At 41.2% G+C, this 21,228-nt stretch overlaps 3 protein-coding genes across 4 annotated transcripts; all 3 read left to right on the forward strand.

The window, feature by feature from the left end:
* Positions 1 to 2,519: 2,519 nt before the first annotated feature.
* Positions 2,520 to 3,800, forward strand: pou3f3a (POU class 3 homeobox 3a; the record flags this gene model as incomplete). Its single annotated transcript, XM_079169737.1, has 1 exon — positions 2,520 to 3,800. One exon carries the CDS (start codon positions 2,520 to 2,522, stop codon positions 3,798 to 3,800), a length of 1,281 nt encoding a protein of 426 aa, XP_079025863.1.
* Positions 3,801 to 12,001: 8,201 nt separating this feature from the next.
* Positions 12,002 to 13,165, forward strand: gpr45 (G protein-coupled receptor 45; the record flags this gene model as incomplete). Its single annotated transcript, XM_079170514.1, has 1 exon — positions 12,002 to 13,165. The coding sequence occupies one exon, from the start codon at positions 12,002 to 12,004 to the stop codon at positions 13,163 to 13,165; it is 1,164 nt and encodes a 387-aa protein (XP_079026640.1).
* A 3,307-nt stretch (positions 13,166 to 16,472) lies between these two features.
* Positions 16,473 to 19,923, forward strand: cUnh2orf49 (chromosome Un C2orf49 homolog; the record flags this gene model as incomplete). 2 transcript variants are annotated; one of them, XM_079169810.1, is made up of 4 exons in its annotated part: positions 16,473 to 16,583; positions 16,692 to 16,855; positions 18,241 to 18,487; positions 18,854 to 19,923. In XM_079169810.1, the coding sequence occupies 4 exons, from the start codon at positions 16,473 to 16,475 to the stop codon at positions 18,908 to 18,910; spliced, it is 579 nt and encodes a 192-aa protein (XP_079025936.1). In that variant the 3' UTR covers positions 18,911 to 19,923. The 2 variants fall into 2 exon arrangements, with proteins under 2 accessions (XP_079025936.1, XP_079025937.1); XM_079169811.1 differs by having other exon boundaries at positions 16,692 to 16,846.
* Between the last annotated feature and the right edge of the window lie 1,305 nt (positions 19,924 to 21,228).

The following is a 21,228-nucleotide window of genomic DNA, read 5'->3' on the forward strand; positions in this document are numbered from 1 at the left end:
TACAGAGTAACAACAAACAGTTTTAGAGATCGTGGAAAAAGTAATTACTTATATTTTTCTGTTTATAAGTTGTGAACAGCTTTATTAATGGTCAATAAATCATGTACCAATGTTTTATAGATCAGTTAAAATCCTTTTGCATGTTGTACATTTTAACTAATGGTCTTAATATTTGTTGATAAATGATTTACCGATGCCTTACATGCCAGTTAGAAGCCATTGTTAAAACTGCATGTTTTGAAATATTGACAATGAAGTTATCTGTGACTTTACAGTGTACAATCAATGGGCTCACTCAACACATCGAAATCAAACAACTTTCATAACAAACATGACCATATCTGGTGATATATTAGCTGTGTTCTGATATGATACAGATTGGTAGACAAACCTGATGCTGATGCACTTTTTTAATTTGTAATGTATATCTCTATATACCCATTCATTTAATTATTTATGAAGTCTTAAAAAAAACACAATAAAAATGTGTGTGTATATATATATATATATATATATATATATATATATATACTTTTGAACTCTATAAATGTCTTTATAAATCTATAAGAAAGTTGTACTTTGGTTGTATTCTTCAAGTTATTAACGTGTAAGGATTAATTGATTTAAAGGGTAAAGCAGCTAAAGTCCAGCATATAAATGTAGCAGATTATTCGCTGTAAATGCAACATATATTTTGTTGTGTCATTTTTTGTGTCATGCAGACTGTGATGGTTGTGCTGAGTCCTGTAAATGAGTGTGTCACATTAACCCCTAAATGCCATCCTGGCCACACCCAAATTAAATAGTTAAACAAAACAATCCAAATGATTAATTTAAATATGTGTCAACTGTATCTGCATTACTCAGTGATTCTGTATTGAGAAAATATAATTAGTAATAATATTACGGGACACACACACACACACACACACACACACACACACACACACACACACACACACACACACACACATGCCTTTAGCATAACGTATATTTCTATTGCAACAAAATGTTACGACTTTACTTTGCTTTACTTTTTTCGAACTTCCTAAAATAGGATAAATCTAAATGTAATTTGGAGCACGACAACTGAACATAATGGTGAGTGGATTCAAATGTTATGATAAAAGTCTCGATTTATGTTGCAGGTTGGGAAAATACATTTTTTGTGACCATTTATCTTTTACCTTTTGGATGAGATCCAAGACAAATGCTGAAAACTGAAAAACATAAATTAGCACATTTATTGGCTGCACCTGGCTCTCTACTCCAGTCATCCAGTCCAGTCGACGCTTTACTCTCTCAAGGCCCTTAAAACTATACGGCAAAGTCGTGGTAGAAAACTCCCCGCGACATGTTTAGTTAACAGGCCATCCATAAACGGACCAGGCATGGAAACATCCAACCAGAACCGGTTTGTTTTTTGGAGGATGGAAAAAGCAAAAATGTTGGCAGATTTTGTACACCTTCAGCGCTCACCATGTGTGGCGCGTCACGCCACTGTGGCCTCCCTTTACCATATGAAAAGGAGCGCATTAAGATGCAAAAAGCGTACAAACCCCCTATGTACCCAAAGCCGACTTATCCTTGACACAGGCCTCGGTCGTTCTGCGTTATTATAAAACAGATAACCATAGTACTACGGTATTATTTGTCTGGTATCAATAACCTCATCGGCTGCATAAACTCACGATATGTTAAAGTCGTATACTACTAATAATAACAATACAAATAATCGTTATTTGTATTGTCATTTTGTAAGTAAGTTTTGTTCCGTTGCAGGATTTCTTATTCTGTTTCATTAGATGATTCATTGCGCGCCCTTAAAGGCACATCCAGATTATTCAGTGTCTCTGTCTTTTTTCATTTCTGTAATATTATTTTATCATATTGTTGCTTTATTCCTGCAGCAAGAACTGAGTGCACCCGAGGCTCAACTGAGACACACCAGCTCCTCTCTGACTGTGCGTCCAATCAGCGGGAGCTCTGCAGAGCCTTTCTGCTGTAATTGGATGGCGATGGGTGAGGAAAACGCAGCCTTGGCACAACGTAAACACATGCTCGTCTTCTTCGCACCGCAGAGGACGCGCCGGATAGAGCAGATGGAGTGAGAGAAACTACCGAGAGGACCGCAGAGGCTTTAAAGTTGATTTTGTCATCATCACTAAATGGCTTTAAAACGTCAGTAACAGATAAACGGGTTATAAATGAGCAGCTCCTCGGCTTGGCACGGATCAGAGAAGGCGTTGTTCCATATCACCAGGTCTGTGGATTACGCACGACGGAGCTCCCGGGACAGAGAAAAGTTTTGAAGACTATTTTTTGTTGCGCTGGAATGCTAGAGTGTTTTATTACACAAGTCTCAACGCGCACAACCTGCTATAGCAGTACACTTATCATTTGAGTTTCTATGGAGTTATTTCCTACTATCTTTTCGTTTTATATATAGACTGAATTGATTCATGGATTAGAACTGGGACTTTAGCAGAACACCAGAAGAGAGAAAAATCTGAAGATATATGCTTTGGGGGATGGCAACAGCAACATCAAGTCCATACCTAGCCAGCAGCAGGATTTTATCCGGCCCGGTACTTCACTCTGATCGGAGGGTTGGTGGAATGCAGCAAGGCAGCACCGCTGTGACCACGGTGTCTAGTGGATACAGAGGGGATCCTGCAGTAAAGATGGTGCAAAGTGACTTCATGCAGGGTGCTATGGTGGCAAGCAATGGGGGCCACATGCTAAGCCATGCCCACCAGTGGGTAACATCGTTGCCTCACGCGGCAGCCGCAGCAGCCGCGGCCGCAATGGCAGCAGCCGAGGCCGGCTCTCCGTGGTCCCCCAGCTCCCAGCCGCAGGACGTGAAGAGAGGGAGGGAGGACCTCCACACAGGCAGCGCTCTGCACCACAGGTCCCCGCATCTGGGACCCCATCAGGCGCACCCGGGAAGTTGGGGAGACACCTCCACGGCGCACATCAGTATCACCGAGGGGCAGCAGCAGCAGCAGCAGCAGCAGCAACAACAACAGTCTCTTATTTACTCTCAGACCGGTGGGTTTACAGTCAACGGTATGCTGAGCTCGCACGTGGGACAGAGCCTCATGCACCAGGGGCTGGTGCGCGGGGAGTCCCCGGAGCTGGATCATGGAAACCACCAGCATCACCATCACCACCACAATCACCACACTCACCATCACCAGCATCACGGGGTGAACCACGAAGCGCACTCAGACGAGGACACTCCGACGTCTGATGACTTGGAGCATTTTGCAAAACAGTTCAAACAGCGGCGGATCAAGCTGGGTTTCACTCAGGCAGACGTGGGCTTAGCTTTGGGCACCTTGTACGGCAACGTGTTCTCACAGACCACCATCTGCAGGTTTGAAGCGCTTCAGCTGAGCTTTAAGAACATGTGCAAGCTGAAGCCTCTATTGAACAAATGGCTGGAGGAGGCCGACTCCACCACCGGGAGCCCGACGAGCATCGACAAGATAGCCACCCAGGGCAGGAAGAGGAAAAAGCGCACATCCATCGAGGTGAGCGTAAAAGGCGCGTTGGAAAGCCACTTCCTCAAGTGTCCCAAACCAGCCGCGCAGGAGATCACCTCTCTGGCGGACACTCTGGAGCTGGAGAAGGAGGTTGTCAGGGTCTGGTTCTGCAACCGCAGGCAGAAAGAGAAGCGCATGACGCCGCCAGGACTGCCTCGCACCCCGGAGGACGCGTATTCACAGGTGGGCAGCATGGGTCATGACACACCGTCACCCTCCATAGACTGCAAGAGGATGTACAGCGACACGTGAAAATAAGTGGCCGGACTTTAAATCTGAACAACAAGCGTTTGAATACCCTTTTCGAGAAAATATTTGATGTTTCCTGAAATGCTCGGACAATTGATGAACTTTTCTTACTGATCCCCGATAGTAATGTTGTCCAGTGTGTATTCACTTCGGGGCAGGACAAAAGTCTACTTTTATGCATCCTCGGGTATTTTTCTGCACTATGAATCAGCTTCTGGCACAGAACATGAAAAGCTTAACTAAAGTCTGAATAGAAAACAATTGAAAGTCTATCAAAGGCAAAGTTTGTTCACCAAAAAGTCTACAGAATTGAAATTTTATCAATCTGTTTCCAGACATAAAAGATATTCCCATCTCTCTGTTAGAAATAAAAGTTCCCTTGTATTGCTGCAGAGTTTGGTGTCCCACAGGCTAGACTGGACTGCATCGTTTTTTTTTATATGAAAGACATTGGTCTGATGCGCTTTATTCAGCATTGTTTTTAAAGAGCAATAATTTATATTCCTTGAAACGTGTTAGTGACTTTTGTGTTGTGTGTCAGTGGATTTATGTTGTGACACAGTTTAAGATTTTGCCAGTGTTGTGTTTTCCTTCATAGAAAAGTCATTTTATTAAATTAGCAAACATACCCTTAAGTTGATGTACAAGTTAGTCTGCTGTGTATTCTTGTATGATGCTTTGGACTATTTATTTTTTTCCCACTGTGTATATTTTCATGGAATAGACTAATTATTTAATAAATTTGACATAAGGAAATAATTGTGTTACGCTATCTGAGAGGACCATCATTATTAAGGTTCCTATTGACACACACACACACACACACACACACACACACACACACACACACACACACACACACACACACACCATCATGTGTCCTTTTAGCTTACACCTTTGCAGTGAAATATTAACATTAGTATATTGATTTTCTCTGCTGCTTTTTAATGGATATTATACCAATATAGCTCTAAGTGTCAAAATGGCACTTTAAATGATCTTTTATGAGAAACAAAGACCATTTAGAGACATTATTCCATACGTTATATAGAAGAAGTTATAAAGGCATGAAACCAAATGCATTTTTCAAAAAAGTTGAATGCTATTCTGCCTGGGCTTTTTTGTTAAAAGTGTTCTCAAGCTGCAATGATAGTCGATTAATCAAGATAAGAAATAATCAATTCACAGAAAAGTTTGATAATTGATAATTGTTTTTTAAAACATGGCAACTTCGCTGGTTCCAGCCTCTTAGATGTGATGATATGATGATTTTCTCTCTATATTTATAATAATAAATTGAATATCTTAAAGTCTTTGAACGGTTAGTCGAATAAAACAAACTATTGGAACACATCTTTTCATGCTGTGGGACATTATAACAGGCATTTCTCACTCTATCGTACAGTTTACAGACAAAATGATTAATCGAGAAATTGAGATTAAGATTCATCAATAATGAAAACAGTCGTTAGTTGCAGTCCCAGCAGCTTCATTAACGATGACGTAAATCAAAATAATCTGTCACCAGCCAACACTATTTCCCAGTTTTTCTGCCCCCTAGTTGTGTTGACACTGATTGAGCTCATCACAGGAGTCTCTTCTTGGAGTTTGCCTCCACATTTCCGTGTGATATACGGCACGTCAGCCCAGCCACATACGTCCTGTGGCAGTGCTATGGACTGCAGCTTTGTGGAACGCAGCCAACAGAGGTCGGCTATCCCAGCTGGCAATTCACCTCGGCAGCGGTTGCCAAGGTGACAGCGAGATGGAGGGACACGAGGCAGCGGATCTTTTGCCACAGATGATGGGTTTGGCAGATAGGCATGCAAGAAGCTCAGGACGCTGGCTGTGAGAAACAATCTGTGTTTCGTCTCTCTGTCGCTGATCCACACAAACATAACACACAATAATACATACAGGAAGAAACATATGAGCTGATGTCTCAAATCAAATATCTCAATGATGATTTAGAAAACGAGGGGTAGAGTCGTGGAAAAAAAGTGGTTGTGGTGAAACTTGGAGGGAGGTCAAAGGTCTGCTGGTAGCCTACAGTACCTGTGCCAACAAACCAGACAGAACACTGAGAAATAAACACAAACCTGGAAGTTAATGGTTTACTCTAAATGTCACACTTTTAATTGTTCTTTGAGTATTTTTTACTTGGTATCTTCCAGAACCTTGAGCTGAAAACATAGGTGCGACTTGACACATTTTTGGTAAATCTGTCTCGCTTCAAGTCATTCTTGATTAAATTGTATATTTTATGGATTTCTGTCCCTTTTGAGTCAAGATGTCTGTTAAAAAACAGAGGCAGACAAGCACACATATATATCAAAAAGGTGTGTGTGTGTGTGTCTTCATCGAACATTGGCAGGATTTAGGGGAAACTCTGGCCTTGTGGGTTATAAATAGCAGCCTGCCTGCATGAATGGGTGGTTTGAATGGGTCTTCACACGTTAGCCCACACAGCCGTCGTCACTCCAGGTCAAATTTCAATCCCATAACGGCTGAAGGGATACAAGTACGTGTAAAGAAGAAATGCTGATGATAGTTCACCAGTTTATGCTGCTGAAAGAAAGAACGCAGATACATTAGTGAACCAACTTTAAAAAAAAGTGTTTTTTTATTCTGCTGTGATAAAAATGCATACCAAAAATGTAGCTGTTTTTCTCAGCTTCAGAGAAGTTGACCTTCAGAAATCATGTTCACATCAGACAACGATTATGTTAAAAACAAAAAAAAAACTTTTTACTGACTTGTTATGCTTGTCAGCATCGAGTGACTTGAACAACAGCTCAAAGACACACTTGGCATCCTGTCATAAAAAAAAAACAATCACAGTCTACATGTTCACAACTCGATGCATGCTCTCAGCTTCCACAGCAATATCACACAGAGGACGAAAGGTGTCTCCACAGCTGACTGTAACCGTCTACTGATGCCTCTTAACATGATCTATTCCCGCCGAAAGCTGCAAAAAAGCCAGAGTTCCCTGATAAAAATGGAGGCAAAATCTAAGCTCGCAGGATTGCAGTGTGATCCCCTCAAAGCTTAGCGATGTAAAGATGGGAGATAAGGATGGAATTGAGGGATAAAAAGCCCTTTAAAGGGTTTTGTCATCACAAGACGCGATGTCTTCTCTGAATATTAATGCTGGGATCTGAAGGTAAAAGCTGATGATGTTACAGTAACATGGTACTGAAGCCGAAACCCCTCAATCAACAGATATGGCTCGGCTCACATGCATCTGTGCTTGTGATGACAGCAAGAAGTATAGTCAGTGCTCATGCATATAGAGTACTACAGGAATGAGTCCTGAAAACCAGGAAATGTGTCAGCATTTTTGCACTTCCGGTTCCCTCGTCTCAACGCCTGAAATGAGGCCTGTCGTCAACACGAGGAGCTTAAGAGATTTGTTCGACGATACAGAATACGTCAGTAAATATCTCACTCGGGATTTTTAATGGTTTTACATGTCTTTCACTTGCAAGTACCACACCATCAAATATACATTTAATTTAAGGAAAACATGATAGAACTGCTTGTAGCTCATCCGCTTTGATACGCTCCTCCAGTGCGATGCTAACTTCCGGGTTGGCCTTCAAAAATGTGTCATCCCTGCAGCACTTTATATGTGCTACTTAAATGTAGTACCATCATCATGGGAGTATTGTTTCTTGCATCACTGAAACAGGGGATGTTTGCTGTAAAGGATGTTATCACCTCCTCCAATAAAAAATGCTAATATCATTGCTCATAATTGCTCGTAAAGCCTTGTTCAGGACTTTACACCATGAGCAATTATTGCATGATGATCCCTTCTTTCATGCTTGTTGTTTGAACCTGGACCTATATTCAAAAAATATTGTAATGTACAACTATTTCCCAGTGGGTTGCACATTATCAGTCTCCACTGTTTGGTGTTAATTATTCTCACATTGTGGAGATTGGTTAACCACGTAAGTCTAACACTGATTAACACACTGTGGCTTCCTCAGTGTGAATCAAAGCTCATGACACATATGACTCCTACTTGGAGTCAGAGGCTGTGGCACGCATTGATAAAGGACCCAAAGATTGTGTTTTAGTTGGTTGTAATTTTGTGTGTGAATGTGTTGAAGTGTCCTAAGTGTAGCACAAGAATTGTGTGTACAATACTCAATCATCTCAAAGTCACTATTCCTACTTGTGTGGGGTTTTCTCCTCTCCGAATATTCTGATTTAGTGGTGAATATTTTTCACTTTTTCCGTGTTTGCTTTTTTGGTGAATGATGGAGTACCAACGTCTCTCCATCAGGAAGAAATTAAAGCAAACATCTGCGGGATAATGGACAGGGAAATGAATTCTCTCACTAGCAAGCTTGTTGTGTGGGTGCCACTGAACGTGACGAGCATGCATGTGCCAGACCGGTGGAGTGGAACTCGTTTGATGGGCATGTTCAACACATGGGCACGATGCCAATTTAGACAAGCATGCCCATGAAAATAATCAACGCCTGCATGCTAAGTGTGTGAATGTAACCGCGTGTATCTGTATGCGTGTGCGAATACACCAGTTGTCTTCTTTAAAGTGAACTACATTTAGAAATATGTGTCTATAGATGATATTCTGGACATCTGGACTCAGGACAGCGTTCCTATCAATGACGTGTGATTTACCTCCCTTTACAATACAAGAATTATACCAGTGTTTAAAGCTCTCACTGTAAAATGTATGAGGCCATGTGTTGCTCTAAAAGGAGGTGCTGCAATGCTAAATAAGTTTGAATTAAAAAAAAACACCTATACTTATACAAACCTTAACATACCAACACATAAATGTCTGAAATAGGCTTCCAAAAGTAAAGGCCAAATACATGTAAAGCCCAATGCTGCCATCTCCTGGACCAACAAATCGATTACCGTCTCTGAATGCGAGAGGACTCTGATCAAATGGCAAATGAAATACACACAAAAACAATGAAATAATCTTCAAGATTGTTTTTTTAAATGTAGGATCATTGGATTAATTTAGTATAGTAATCTGTAAAACAAGAAGAGAAAACCATAATATAACCTTGGATGTTTGGTGGATGTGAGAGTGAGTCTGTCATCGGCATCATTGACAGACAACCACACATTAGGATGTATTATCATATAAATAGGTGAAAAGATATTAAAAAGCTTGGAATTGAGAGCTAAATGGAGGTTGGATATTGTAAATCCATATATTCCTTTATTAAATATGTTCATTTTTTGTATATACTACTGTATCACTTGCATGGGTTAAGGAATAGAGAAAAGTGCTTAATGTAAATAATATTATTATTATGTGTATAAGGTTCCATAGTAGGCGTATGAAATGAGACGTTTTCGTTTGCCCAATTGTTTTAGTAAACATGCTGTAATATTACCATTGTATTGCTGTTGGTGACATTTACCAGTTCTTTCAATGTGCATCTTCAATAAAAACAATTATAATGTGCAATCTTTAAACTTATTCGAGTAATATCGATCGTATGATGCTGTTTTTGTTGTTGTTTTGTTGTTGTGTTGGGTAAAAACAAAATTGATGGTGAAGTTTTTACTGTGCGGATATTTTGCCAGATCAAGAGTGATATTGTACATTGTACAATATTGCCACATGTCCCACGTGTCATATAGGAAACAAATACTGGAAACGCCACACCTGTTTAAACATTCCAGTTTCCAAATCAATGTAATCTCCGCACTGCTCCTTTAAATCAGTGACCACCTGCGTGTCTGGCGTCAGCATCAACCGCAGTCGCCGCGATGGCGATCGATACGGCAGTGAAATGTTCAAAGTGGGATATTTCGGGAAAGGCTCGGCATGCACAGGGAGAGAAATGCGATCGACGAGAGACATTCATGCAAGCTGGTACCAAAATGTAACGTCAAGGTAGGCCTATTTATGTCTGCTTAATGCTTGAAATGGATCGTTGTATTTGCCTTAATCCCCTCCGCATTGCTTAGAAGGAACAAACATGTATGTTGTCTTTGATGCCAGTATATCATGTATTTTGAGATTAGCACTGGCTCGCGGTGATGCAGAGAGGTTGAGCAGCGCGTGACTGACACAGAAACACAGGTGATGGAGAGAAACGGGCTCATGTGTAAATATGAGAGGACACACTGTGCAGGCTAATTGGGGGCGCTGTGTAAAAACGGTTAATGTCACAGGATGTAAACAGTGTTGTATCAATGCAGGGAGGACTAGATTATGGCATCACATGTAAAACACTGTAAATCTGCATCGAGGAGCTGATGCCACCATAATCCCCTGAGATTGATTACATCTGGATGCTGCTACTCATCAAATTATATGAAAATGAAAAGTCTTTACTCAAATATTTTATTTTATTCATAATGTTATGGGCTATTATATTTCTCCATGTTTGTATTGTCACATCAGTCCCACCTATTGATTCACAGCTGAGCAGAGCAGCTGAGTAAATCCACTTGTTTTTCTGTTGAAATAAGAAGCTCGGATCCCCCTGCAGGGCAAGCCAGCTCATTGTCTTCTTGATATCATTTGCAGTAAGGTGTTAAAATGAAAAATGTATTCTATTACCTAGTTGCCTAGTTTTATTGTAACGTAGGCTACATGATCCCAGGCTTTCTTCTTTGCTACCACATGCCTTTTGTTCTCATTTTAGTTTTGTTCTCTAACAAGGTGATTTATCTACATCTGATTCAATAGATGCCAAGCTTTATTGATTATATATATAATATGATATAATGACCTGAAATAAGACCTTACAGTCTGACAGTGAGTATGTTTCAAGAGTAAAATATAGAGTTTGAAGTCCTGACAAAGTCCTAAATTGCAAACACTGTGATACAGAGGATGTTTTTGTCATAGGGGATGAGAGTACAGGCTGCTTGTTGCCATGGAAGTGGTGACCTTGTTGCCTTGGCAACAACCACCAACACTATGCAGTGGCTGATAATGTTTTTGTGCAAGAATGTAGCTACAGTCACTGGAGGGACCGTTTCCTCTCACCTGGGTGGGGGAACCATCATGTATTGAGATAACACTCGTCCTCTTATTGTAACTTAGATTTTTGACTATTAACATAAGCTATTACAGTGATAAAGACTCATATTTTATGTATATTACGACAGCACAATCACTGAATCAGGCCTTTTCACAGTACGGAAAGCTAGTTAATGATCATATTAATGGTCCTGACAGTGTGCATGCTGGCTCACTGTCACACTGTTATGTCTCCCTGGGACATTTAGAACAAAGCCATTGATAATTAGTCCCACCTACTATTATGACCGCTGAAGATGTCTGCTGCATAAAGGCCTATCACATCCAGATTCTAACACGCGGTCACAAGGAACTAAACATGGGAGGTAATGACCCTGAACTCATCTTCTTGTCTCCCCGCACTTAGGAGCCAGTCCACCTGTGAGGACCACATCTGAGACCTGAACGCCAGGATGACCGCAACACATTGTTAACACTGTCCCACCGTCAGGAGCAGGAGGTGGAAGAACCATAACAGCAGACGTGTGTCCTGAGGATGCCTCTGTGTTTTATCAAGATTGCATCAGAGTCTGAAGCATCATCCAAGAATGGGCATCTGCTCAGTCGAAGGAAGACACGCTGTGCCATGGTTTGTACTATAATGTGTGTATTTCTGTTCAAGTGTGAAGAATTACATGTACTGTTTGCCTCGGAGGCTCGGTGGTGTGAATGTTTGTATACGCGCCCACGTGAGTCTGTACAGCTGTTAATCATCAACCTCATTCAAGCCAGCGAGCGCCACATGTCCGTCCTGCATGCGACTAGATCGCTCAATGAGGTGTGTCTGGCTTATATAATGGGGACGTCATTCCTCCTCTCACTGTTTCAAATTTACAATTGTCCCTGAGTGATGGATCACAGAGCAACTCCTCTAATTATCTAATGAGACACTCACCGTGTTTACAGCAGCTCATTTAAAGAGACAGACGGCACGTCATCACCCATTAAAATCATGGAACATACACTCTTGTGTAATTTGACTGTTTCTCTACAGGTTGTTCTTTTCTGTTTCACAAAGTATTTTTAAGTGCCATTATGTCAATATCCTTTCTCTCTCAGATTATTGCCATGGAAGACCAACTGCCGGAGGACAACTTAACGTGCGTACCACAGCAATAAACAAACATGCACCGTCTTTTGGGCTGACATCCCCTGAAAAACAGCTGCCATGGCTTTTTGTAATGAAAGCCTGCTGGAGGAGGAGTGCGGCTTCATGGGGCCGGACATGTTAGAAGAAGCAGCGGAAAGTCTCCCGTCAGAAGCTGCTACTCCCCTCATATCAGTCACTCTGCGCGTGACCCTGGCCGCCATAATGATCTTCATGATTACTATTGGTTTCCTCGGCAACGCCATCGTGTGTCTGATTGTTTACCAGAAACCTGCCATGCGTTCTGCTATCAATCTCCTCCTCGCCACATTGGCCTTTTCGGACATTATGCTCTCCCTGCTCTGCATGCCCTTCACTGCAGTCACCGTGGCCACTGCCGACTGGAGCTTTGGAAGCGGCTTCTGCCGAGCGTCCATCATGCTGTACTGGCTGTTCGTCCTGGAGGGGGTGTCCATACTCCTCATAATCAGCGTGGACCGTTTCCTCATCATTGTGCAGCGGCAGGACAAGTTGACCCCGCACAGAGCTAAACTGTTGATTGCGGGTTCATGGGTGCTGAGTCTGTGTGTGTCTCTGCCATCTGTAGTCGGGTGGAGGACGGGTGCAGCGGGTATCGGGGGTGCCTGGGCGCCGCAGTGTGTGCTGGGTTACAGCGATTCTCTGGCAGACCGCGGGTACACGGTGCTGTTGGCAGTTGCGGTATTCTTTGTGCCGTTCACTGTCATGCTGTACTCTTACATGTGCATCCTCAACACCGTGCGCCGCAACACCCTGCGCATCCACAACCACACCAGCGAGCATTCCTGCCTGCCAGCCCTCAACCAAGTCAGCAAGATGAGACTTACCGGCCTGCAGCGGCCCCCTCAGATCAAGGTGGACATGAGCTTCAAGACCCGAGCCTTCACCACCATTCTCATCCTCTTTGTGGGCTTCTCCGTGTGCTGGTTGCCGCACACGGTGGTCAGCTTGCTGGCCGTGTTCAGCCGGCAGTTCTACTACAGCTCGGTCTTCTACCCAATCAGCATAGGAGCGCTGTGGCTCAGCTACCTGAAGACGGTCTTCAACCCCGTCATCTACTGCTGGAGGATCAGGAAGTTCAGGGAGGCCTGTCAGGAGTTCATTCCCAAGAGCTGCAGACTGTGTCCCAGAGTGCCGGGCAGGAGCCGCAGGAGAGTGAGGCCCAGCAACATCTACGTGTGCAGCGAGACTCAGTCAGCTGTGTGAAACAAGGAGGGCCAGTTTGTCGATGCGCATCCAGCAGGTGTTGACGTCGACTGTTTTTAACTCTTACTTTTCCTCGTGATAAGCAATCAGAACTCACCTTAAACACATATTGACAAAATAAACTTTCAACCTCAATTTTAAAGCCAGCAAGGATTAGAAGCGAAGGATTCTACGACAACTGGACAACTCCATCCATCGAGGAAGGTCATGTGATATGATCGAAAGCTCCATTACAGCTACTGAATAGACCTTGTGGTGAGATTATTGTGTCTGCTGCTTTCAGTCTCAAGATAAAGCAGTTGTTTTTAACTTTGTGGCCATTATGGTTTCTGAAATTTACTGCCAAATTATTTCATATCATCCATTTTCAATTTACTTCTCCGTTTCAAAATGAGTCCCTGATGTGATTCATTAATGGGTTTCTGTTTCCTCAGACTATAGACAAAAAAAAAAAATCATTCCCAGTATTAGTGTTCAGTGATATTCTCAGAGGAAAGTTCATAAGCTTTCAACTGACGTCTTTACAAAAAAAAAATAATCATTTGAATGAAATGTGTGCAGAAACATGAGTTTAAACTGTTATTTAAAACCGTGCGTGTGTCAACAAAGAAGTGTGTCAGTTATTGAGCTGTGACTGTTTACTTGAATGTATTCTCTTTTCATAAATAAAGGAACCAGGTTAATAAATTCCGTTTGTAAAAGAGGTCGCATTGACGGAGCGCTGAGTGCTTGGATGAAAAACACAGTCTAGACATCCGCTTTTACAATGAACATGGTTGCTGGGATACCAAAGACATCTCTTCACTTTGAGTGGACGTACAGCATCTCTACATGCAGACGTTTGTGTATTCAAATATACCAGCTTAGGTAATACCATTGGAAGAATGAGGCTAGCACAGACATGTTAACTATTGTTTGAACAAGTGAAGTGAATGCACTGTGGTGTTCAATATGTTGGGCATTCTGATTTAAATACAGGTTGTCGGTCGTATTGAAGTACCGCATGAAACAGGAAGATGGTGCCGTTCATTCATTGCAAATATAGATAGCTCCATTTCCTGCTGAAGTCTCAGCCTCATTAACAGACTGAAATGCCATTTTGTTCCACTTCATTCACTTAACATGAATTGCTGAAGAAATTCGAGACGCTTGCAGTGATCCTGTAGGTCTGGCTCCAGGTCACTAAACAGCACCTTTTCTCAGGCTGGGCTGGTTTAGACATGTGGTCTTCATTTTTTGATTTAGCAAAACTGCCCATGTGATTATCAGTTTATCAGCCATATTTAAAAATGGTGAATCAAAATGTCCTAAAGAGAAACAAAAAGCAGCACATTCTCATAATGGTATAAAAGATGCCTTACAATTATAATGTTTGGAAGTTTAACTTGAAATTACTGAAACAATTCATGGATTAACAAAACAGACGATACATTTCTCTGACCATCAACTCATCAACTAATCACGTTAGCTCTAAAAGTCATCTTCACATTTTAAACCATGGTGCCGTTTAATGGTCTAGACCTGAAAGTCGCATGACTCAACGAAGGTATTTTCATCACTGTAAACACACATTGACATTACATACTTACTCACACAAATACATTTAACCATTAACATATGGCCTCTCCCTATTAATTAAGGTCACATGGTCGCTTCTACATCACATTACTGTCTTAATTTAATCAGTTAAGTTACAACAAATCATTCAACAGCAGAGACGTCAGGAGAAGGGACTTGTTATGCTCTGATCTGAGGCTGAGGCTCGTCCAAGGCTGCACTAGTTTCCTAAAACAGGCGCAACAAGCTCAGGGACATGGTTTGAAGAAAAGCCTTCATATGAATTTGGAAACTCTGTATGTTGGTCTATATTCCCACAGCTCATTTAAAGTTGTAAAAGAAACTTAAAACATCAACCTGACAGGATGATAAAAGATAATTCTGCTTTGAGGCTTTCCCTCGATGGATGGTTGTTTATGTTGAAGCGTGTCAAATACGTTTGTGCAGCATATTATATTGTTACAGGTGAACCTGATTAGAAGAAGGACGTTTTAAAACCATTCAGACAGAACATATTAAATCACAAGTTTTTTCAGTTGTTATTTGCAAACTGTTAGGCTAATAAGCTAATAGATGACACATGTTCACATATTTTCAACTTCTGCTACTTCATACTTCTACTCCACTACATCTCAGAGGTAAATATTGTACTTTCACCTCTACTATATTTGTCTGTCCGCTTTGTACTTCTGTCAGTCTTTCAACCCCAGTGAAAACCATGGATCTTCAATGTGTTCATTTTGAATTGTTTGAGATAAACTGGACGAAGAGTTCCTTTATGTGTTGAGAAAATTCTCCTGCTTCTTAAGCTAAATAAACTATTTAAAAAGCCTCAGGTGGAAAACACATCGTCACAAAGCTGAAAACAGGGATTTCTACGAGATACGTAGTTCTCACATGACAGAAACGATGCAAACATATGATGAGCATATAGACTAAGATACATTGCTGTAGATTAAACTATCAACACTATGAAAAAGTTAATATTAACATTAGCCGAACCTTAAAAACCAACAGCAGTAAAATGCAACATAAACATGAATCCAGCAGTAATATGAATCCAAAACGTATCATTGTACCACACAATGATTTGGGCTACTTTTGATACATTAAATGAATTTTGCTGATAAAACTTATGCAGGGATTTTACTTGTACTGGAGTATTTTCACGATGTGGTATTAGCACTTTGATAAAAATTGATAATTTCATGTTTTTCAATGGGCATAAAAACGTGCAGAAATCATTAGTAAATGACATGTTGGGTTCGTACAAAACAACTTTGGAGTAAATTATCACAAATTAATCCGGATGATATTCATCTTCACTTTCTATTACTTTGGAAAAATGTATTGTTTGGAATATGACAGGAATCTTTGGTCACAGTTCTTTTTGCATAATTTTCTCATCATCGACTTAATTGACAACAATTCATATTCACAAATCCAAATTCTTAATCAAAAAGCCAAATGTTTTAGAACAGACTGTTCTTGACAAACGACGGCCTACATTTCCTCTGAATGAAGCCTACAAACAAAAATAGATGGTAAAACGTATAACCAAAATATGTATTCAACTTTATTTTTATCTTTTTTAATACAACCTTTTTTCCACTCCTCTTTTTTGTGATTGTAGACTCAAGTTGTATAACTAGAGCTACAATTGTCTCAATAAAGTTGGTGAAAAAAATAGTAAAAAGACATGCCGTGTTGTTATGACGCGGTGCATGCCGGGAAGAGAATAGCATCCAATATGGCGACCTCCACGGGAAAAGATGGAAAAGCTGTCTGTAGCTCGGGTGTGGATCTATTACTGCACCCTGAGCTGTTGTCTCACGAGTTCATGCAGCTGATCTTACGTGAGGTGAGTTCATGTGTCGAGAGAAACGGTCTGTGTACATCAGCAGTCGTAGCCTCATGTTTGTAATATCGGAAGAAAAGGTGAGCTAACATTTCTTTCTGTCTGGATCAGAAACATGTCAGTACCAGAGAATGTGAAAGCCGGGACCGGCTCACAGAGCTTTACCTTCGGCATGTCATCCCGCTGCCGCAGAGGACTTTACCCGACAGTCGCTGGGGAAAGAGGATGGAGAAGATCCGAGGGAGGCACACAGCGGCCGGACACAGGTCAGACAGGTAACGCTTGCTACACTGGAGGCTTTCAAGATGCACCTCACTGTGTTTTCATGGGCAGCTTATTAGGGATGCAAAGTAACTAAGAAACGTCACATTTACATAAGTACCATCCGTTACTCTTGGGATACTTCTTTATTATAGTATTACCATTCTCTGCCACATAATACATCTTAAAGGGAGACATTGTAGCTTGTAATCCACAACATGTATTTGATGACTTCAGTTAGCTGCTGCAGATTCAGATTAAATGAAAAAAAGTAATTAAAATGAGCTCCACATTAAAGCACGTACGTTACTCTGTTATATAGTTACGCAGCACCCCATAACCGATGGGAAAAATAAAAAAAACTTTTTACGACTGTTATCGAGCTGCTGGTCATCTTCAAAGACACCATTCTCACAAATCTACCGTCTGCCTGGAACTATAAAATGTACAAACTGCTCCCTAGTTTAACATACAGCAGGTGAGACCAGTCTGATGAAATATTGAATTCTCCATCACATAATATTGGTCATCACAGTCACACGTCTATCTGACCAGACTAAAGATACACTTTTATTCAAGCCAATACAGATTCAAATACCTCAACTCAGGGTGCCCGCAAATACCGAGTACCAATCTTAAACCAGTGCTCTCTTCTTCTTCTTCACAAATTTAAAATCAGCATACAGTGCAGTTTTTTAAATTGTATGCACGCTGACATGAGGTACCAACACTGCTGTGGCATTGAAAACTAGATCAGTGTATTTTAATCGGTCACGTCTGGCCGATGCTTGACCTGCTTAGTGAGGTCCATGTTGGCCTTTGCACATCCCCACATTGTAACTAGTCGATCTCATGTGAATAATCAGCCGGCTGTAAAAAGAGGCACTAGTGTAGGCACTAGTAAAGGCTTTCAGAATAAGCTACCAGCTGTTGTGGATCATAGTTGCTCTTATTTATCACTCATTTTAGGGTTGGGAAAATCAGATATCACAATACAAATAATAGAGCAGCAACACTTTTTTGTAATGCAGCCTTTAAAACCAGGAAGCGACCAGACTTATGCTATATTACGATATTACAATACAGCAGCAATCTGCTCCGAGCAGTTGGGTGATATGCAGCAGAAAATACGGTCGTTGGCACCCAGTCTGCAGTGTGCTGCTGGATCGGCAACGGCACGCCCTCTGCTGTCACCCTCCTCCATCTGTGAGGCCCGGAGAGTCACCAAGATACCAAACCGGTACAGGTGTGCCTCAGAAAATATGCCAGCACAGAGCAGTGCTTCTCCCCGTTCACCTGCTCAAAACTAGAGCCCTTACCGTCAACATGAGGTTAATCCATCTTTGTTCAAACGATTGATTATTGTTGTAAATTGTTGTTTGGTAATTTTCTGTTCCAGTAACGACCACAATAGGAAAAGGCCTCTGGTTGTGTTTGACGGCAGTTCCTCTCACTCTGGCCCACTAAAAGTAAAGAAACCAGAAGGAACCACCTTGTCAACGGGAATCACTGACAGGTTAAAACCTCCTCCTGCTGCAAACCGGTCCAGCCCCGCCCCCAAGCTGTCTGGAAACACATCTTCCTCTTCCTCATCCATTCATTGCAGCACCGACACAGCGGACCTCAAACGGGAAGCAAACGGCTCGGTAGGACCTTTTTGTCCTGTCACCTCAGTTATGCATTAGGCGCAAATTGACTGTGTGATTCAAGGGAAATGTGCATAGTTATCAAAATTGTTACTAATAGTAATACTTTCACAATACAGTTGGTTCTTTGAAATACAAAATATTGAAAATATAATTACAAATACTGTAAATTAAGATAAAAACATACCTTTTTAAATGGCAAAACTCAAATACTTTCTGTGCAAATCAGAAAACTCACGATAGGAAATTATTATGAACCCATAAATGTAATAAAGCATTGATATTGGCATGCTAATTGATCAGTCACACATTACACTAGACATCTTTTTGTAATATTTGTTAATGTTTCATCTTCCATCTCTTCAGGGTGCAATGAAGTCTCCAGATTTGAAGAAAAAGATCCACCATGTGACATGGCCCTGACCGCTAACCTCTATACACACGGACCTGATTGCAGCTCGGGCTCTGAAGGACAGACCGCTCCCCTCCCACCCAATGTTGTTTCCCAGTATCTGTGCTCTCCCCATCCCAAGTTATCCAACTAAATATACCACAGAAGGGATGAAACCCCTTAAACCTGTGTGTCTACGCCACCTCACAGCTCTCTGTCAGCCACGAGCTGACGGGATGGTTCTCCGAGGATCCTGCTTTTAAAGTCACAAGCTTCCTTGTAGCTTTCCACAACCTCAAGTGCCCTTAGCATAGATGATCAGCAACTCTCCTCATGTCCTACACACAGAGCTTCTCGAGGACAAAACAAGTAACACGACTTTTGTTCTCTGAAGTGCCCTTTATGGAAATGATGGTGGTTGATGTTCTGTTTCTGTGCACAAGTTGGTTTTGTTCAGAGGGCCTCCGGTACTGATTTGTGAAGGTGAAAGGGTGATTTTCCTGTCTAGGTTTTGTTTAGAATGGTGGTAGTACCATGACTTTAATGGACAGATTAACTTTGAAACAAATGATATAGGCTCTCATAGTTTGAGATTGTGACTGATGGACATATCTAAGATTCATTGTCAACACTTTTTAAGGCAGTGCAAAAAAATAGTGTGTTTGAACCGATAGTAGGTGTCTTTTTTTTTTCTTCTTCTTAATGAACTCCATTCCACTGATGTTTGGCTTCAGTTGTTCAGGGTTTTTAAATATGAGTGTATCTTGGTATCGTGCATTTTTTCCATGGTTAAATAGCCATTTTGACACAGAGGAAGCAAGTAACCTTTATTCATGTACTTGAATATCATCTTTTAACAATTCACACAGAAGAGAGGAAAATAGACTAAACCAGGAATATTGTTATTTTGGAAGTATGTATTCTGAATTGTGTATAGATTGACTTTGCAGTTACTTTCTTTGAAACAGATGTAGACCGAGTTCATCAAAAAGATTTACAAAGCATTTTAAATCCATTGTGAAATCCAGTGTCATGTTTGTATCAATGCTTTTTAAAATAAATTAATCGCTTCTGTTGATTTAATTACAGAAAAGTAAACCGCTTTGTGGTCCATGTCTGATATGCCGGAATTGAAAAGTACCTTAAACTAACGTTGTAGGAAAAAATAATAAAGAATATCTAGATTCTTCTTAAAGCTGGGATAACCATCTTTTTTTGTATCATTTGGAGGACACAAATCCACAATAACGGCGCATATTGTTATTCCAGTGCTCTGAGAGAAAACTAGACTTCTGCACCTGTTTATGACTTGTTTACAGCCTTTAGAAAATAGGCAGACTTTGGCCTCATATTGGCAAATGATGCACACACGCGTCCCTTCATATACTGAAAGCCTGATTCAATGGCAAAATATACAGCAGGAAAAGTTGCTATTCCAGCATTGGCAACAACTGCCTATGCTGCAAAGCAACCTTAAAAAGGAAGACAGACTTAAGAAAAAGAAAGCCTTACAATATCGGAGAGAAATGTTGTAAGTGGTTTATCCTTCAGCTAACTGTAGCCAAAGAAGCTCAAGAAGCTACGGTAAGCAGAAGGCTTAGCTATAAGCAACATTTGCTCTCCATCATTGACACGCTTATATCTTATCTAGCTAGAGCCTCAAATCGTGATATCTCATCTCAAAGGCTTTACAGGCTCATAAGTTTGCAAAGAAACAGGACTCTCATAAAGAAATCGTATGTTTTCTCATTTTCCCGGGAGAATCAAGCAATTGCTTGCTGACAGTGAGTGAGTGAGTGAGTGAGTGAGTGAGTGAGTGTGCACCTCTATGTCTGTCCACAGCTAATATTACGTTCTACTGCAGCCAACTACATTATATGTTGGGGGCTCATTTATGGCTGCATGCTCAAGGAGCTATTGTGGTTGCGTTGACTCACACTCTATGTTTTATACTGCCATTGACTGCCTGTTGATTCCTCACACACTACGCTTTACCGGTGATAACGCAGCTGAGTGCATCACTGAACCCCAGCCGCTATTCTGCGGCCAGACACACAGTGGGGGGGGGGGGAGACCGTTCTCTTTACAACCATCGGGAAAAGCATAGACTGTATGTCTCTGGAACAAAAACTATTTCCCCACTTTTATTGTTTTTGGTCAACTCATCTGCTATTTGTCATATTTTTCAATGCTGCCGTTTTTCTCCCCCATCTTTAAGAGATCTCCGACCCACCAATCTGCACTACCTTTAGTATAAAATGTGTGAACATTCTTCTGTTCAAAGGTTAGACAGCAAAAATATTTTCACCCTTTTGTTTTTAATATGAACAATTTTGAAATGCATGTGATA

Source organism: Pholis gunnellus (genome assembly GCF_910591455.1).
Source record: "Pholis gunnellus genome assembly, chromosome: 12".
NCBI classification, from domain to species: domain Eukaryota; kingdom Metazoa; phylum Chordata; class Actinopteri; order Perciformes; family Pholidae; genus Pholis; species Pholis gunnellus.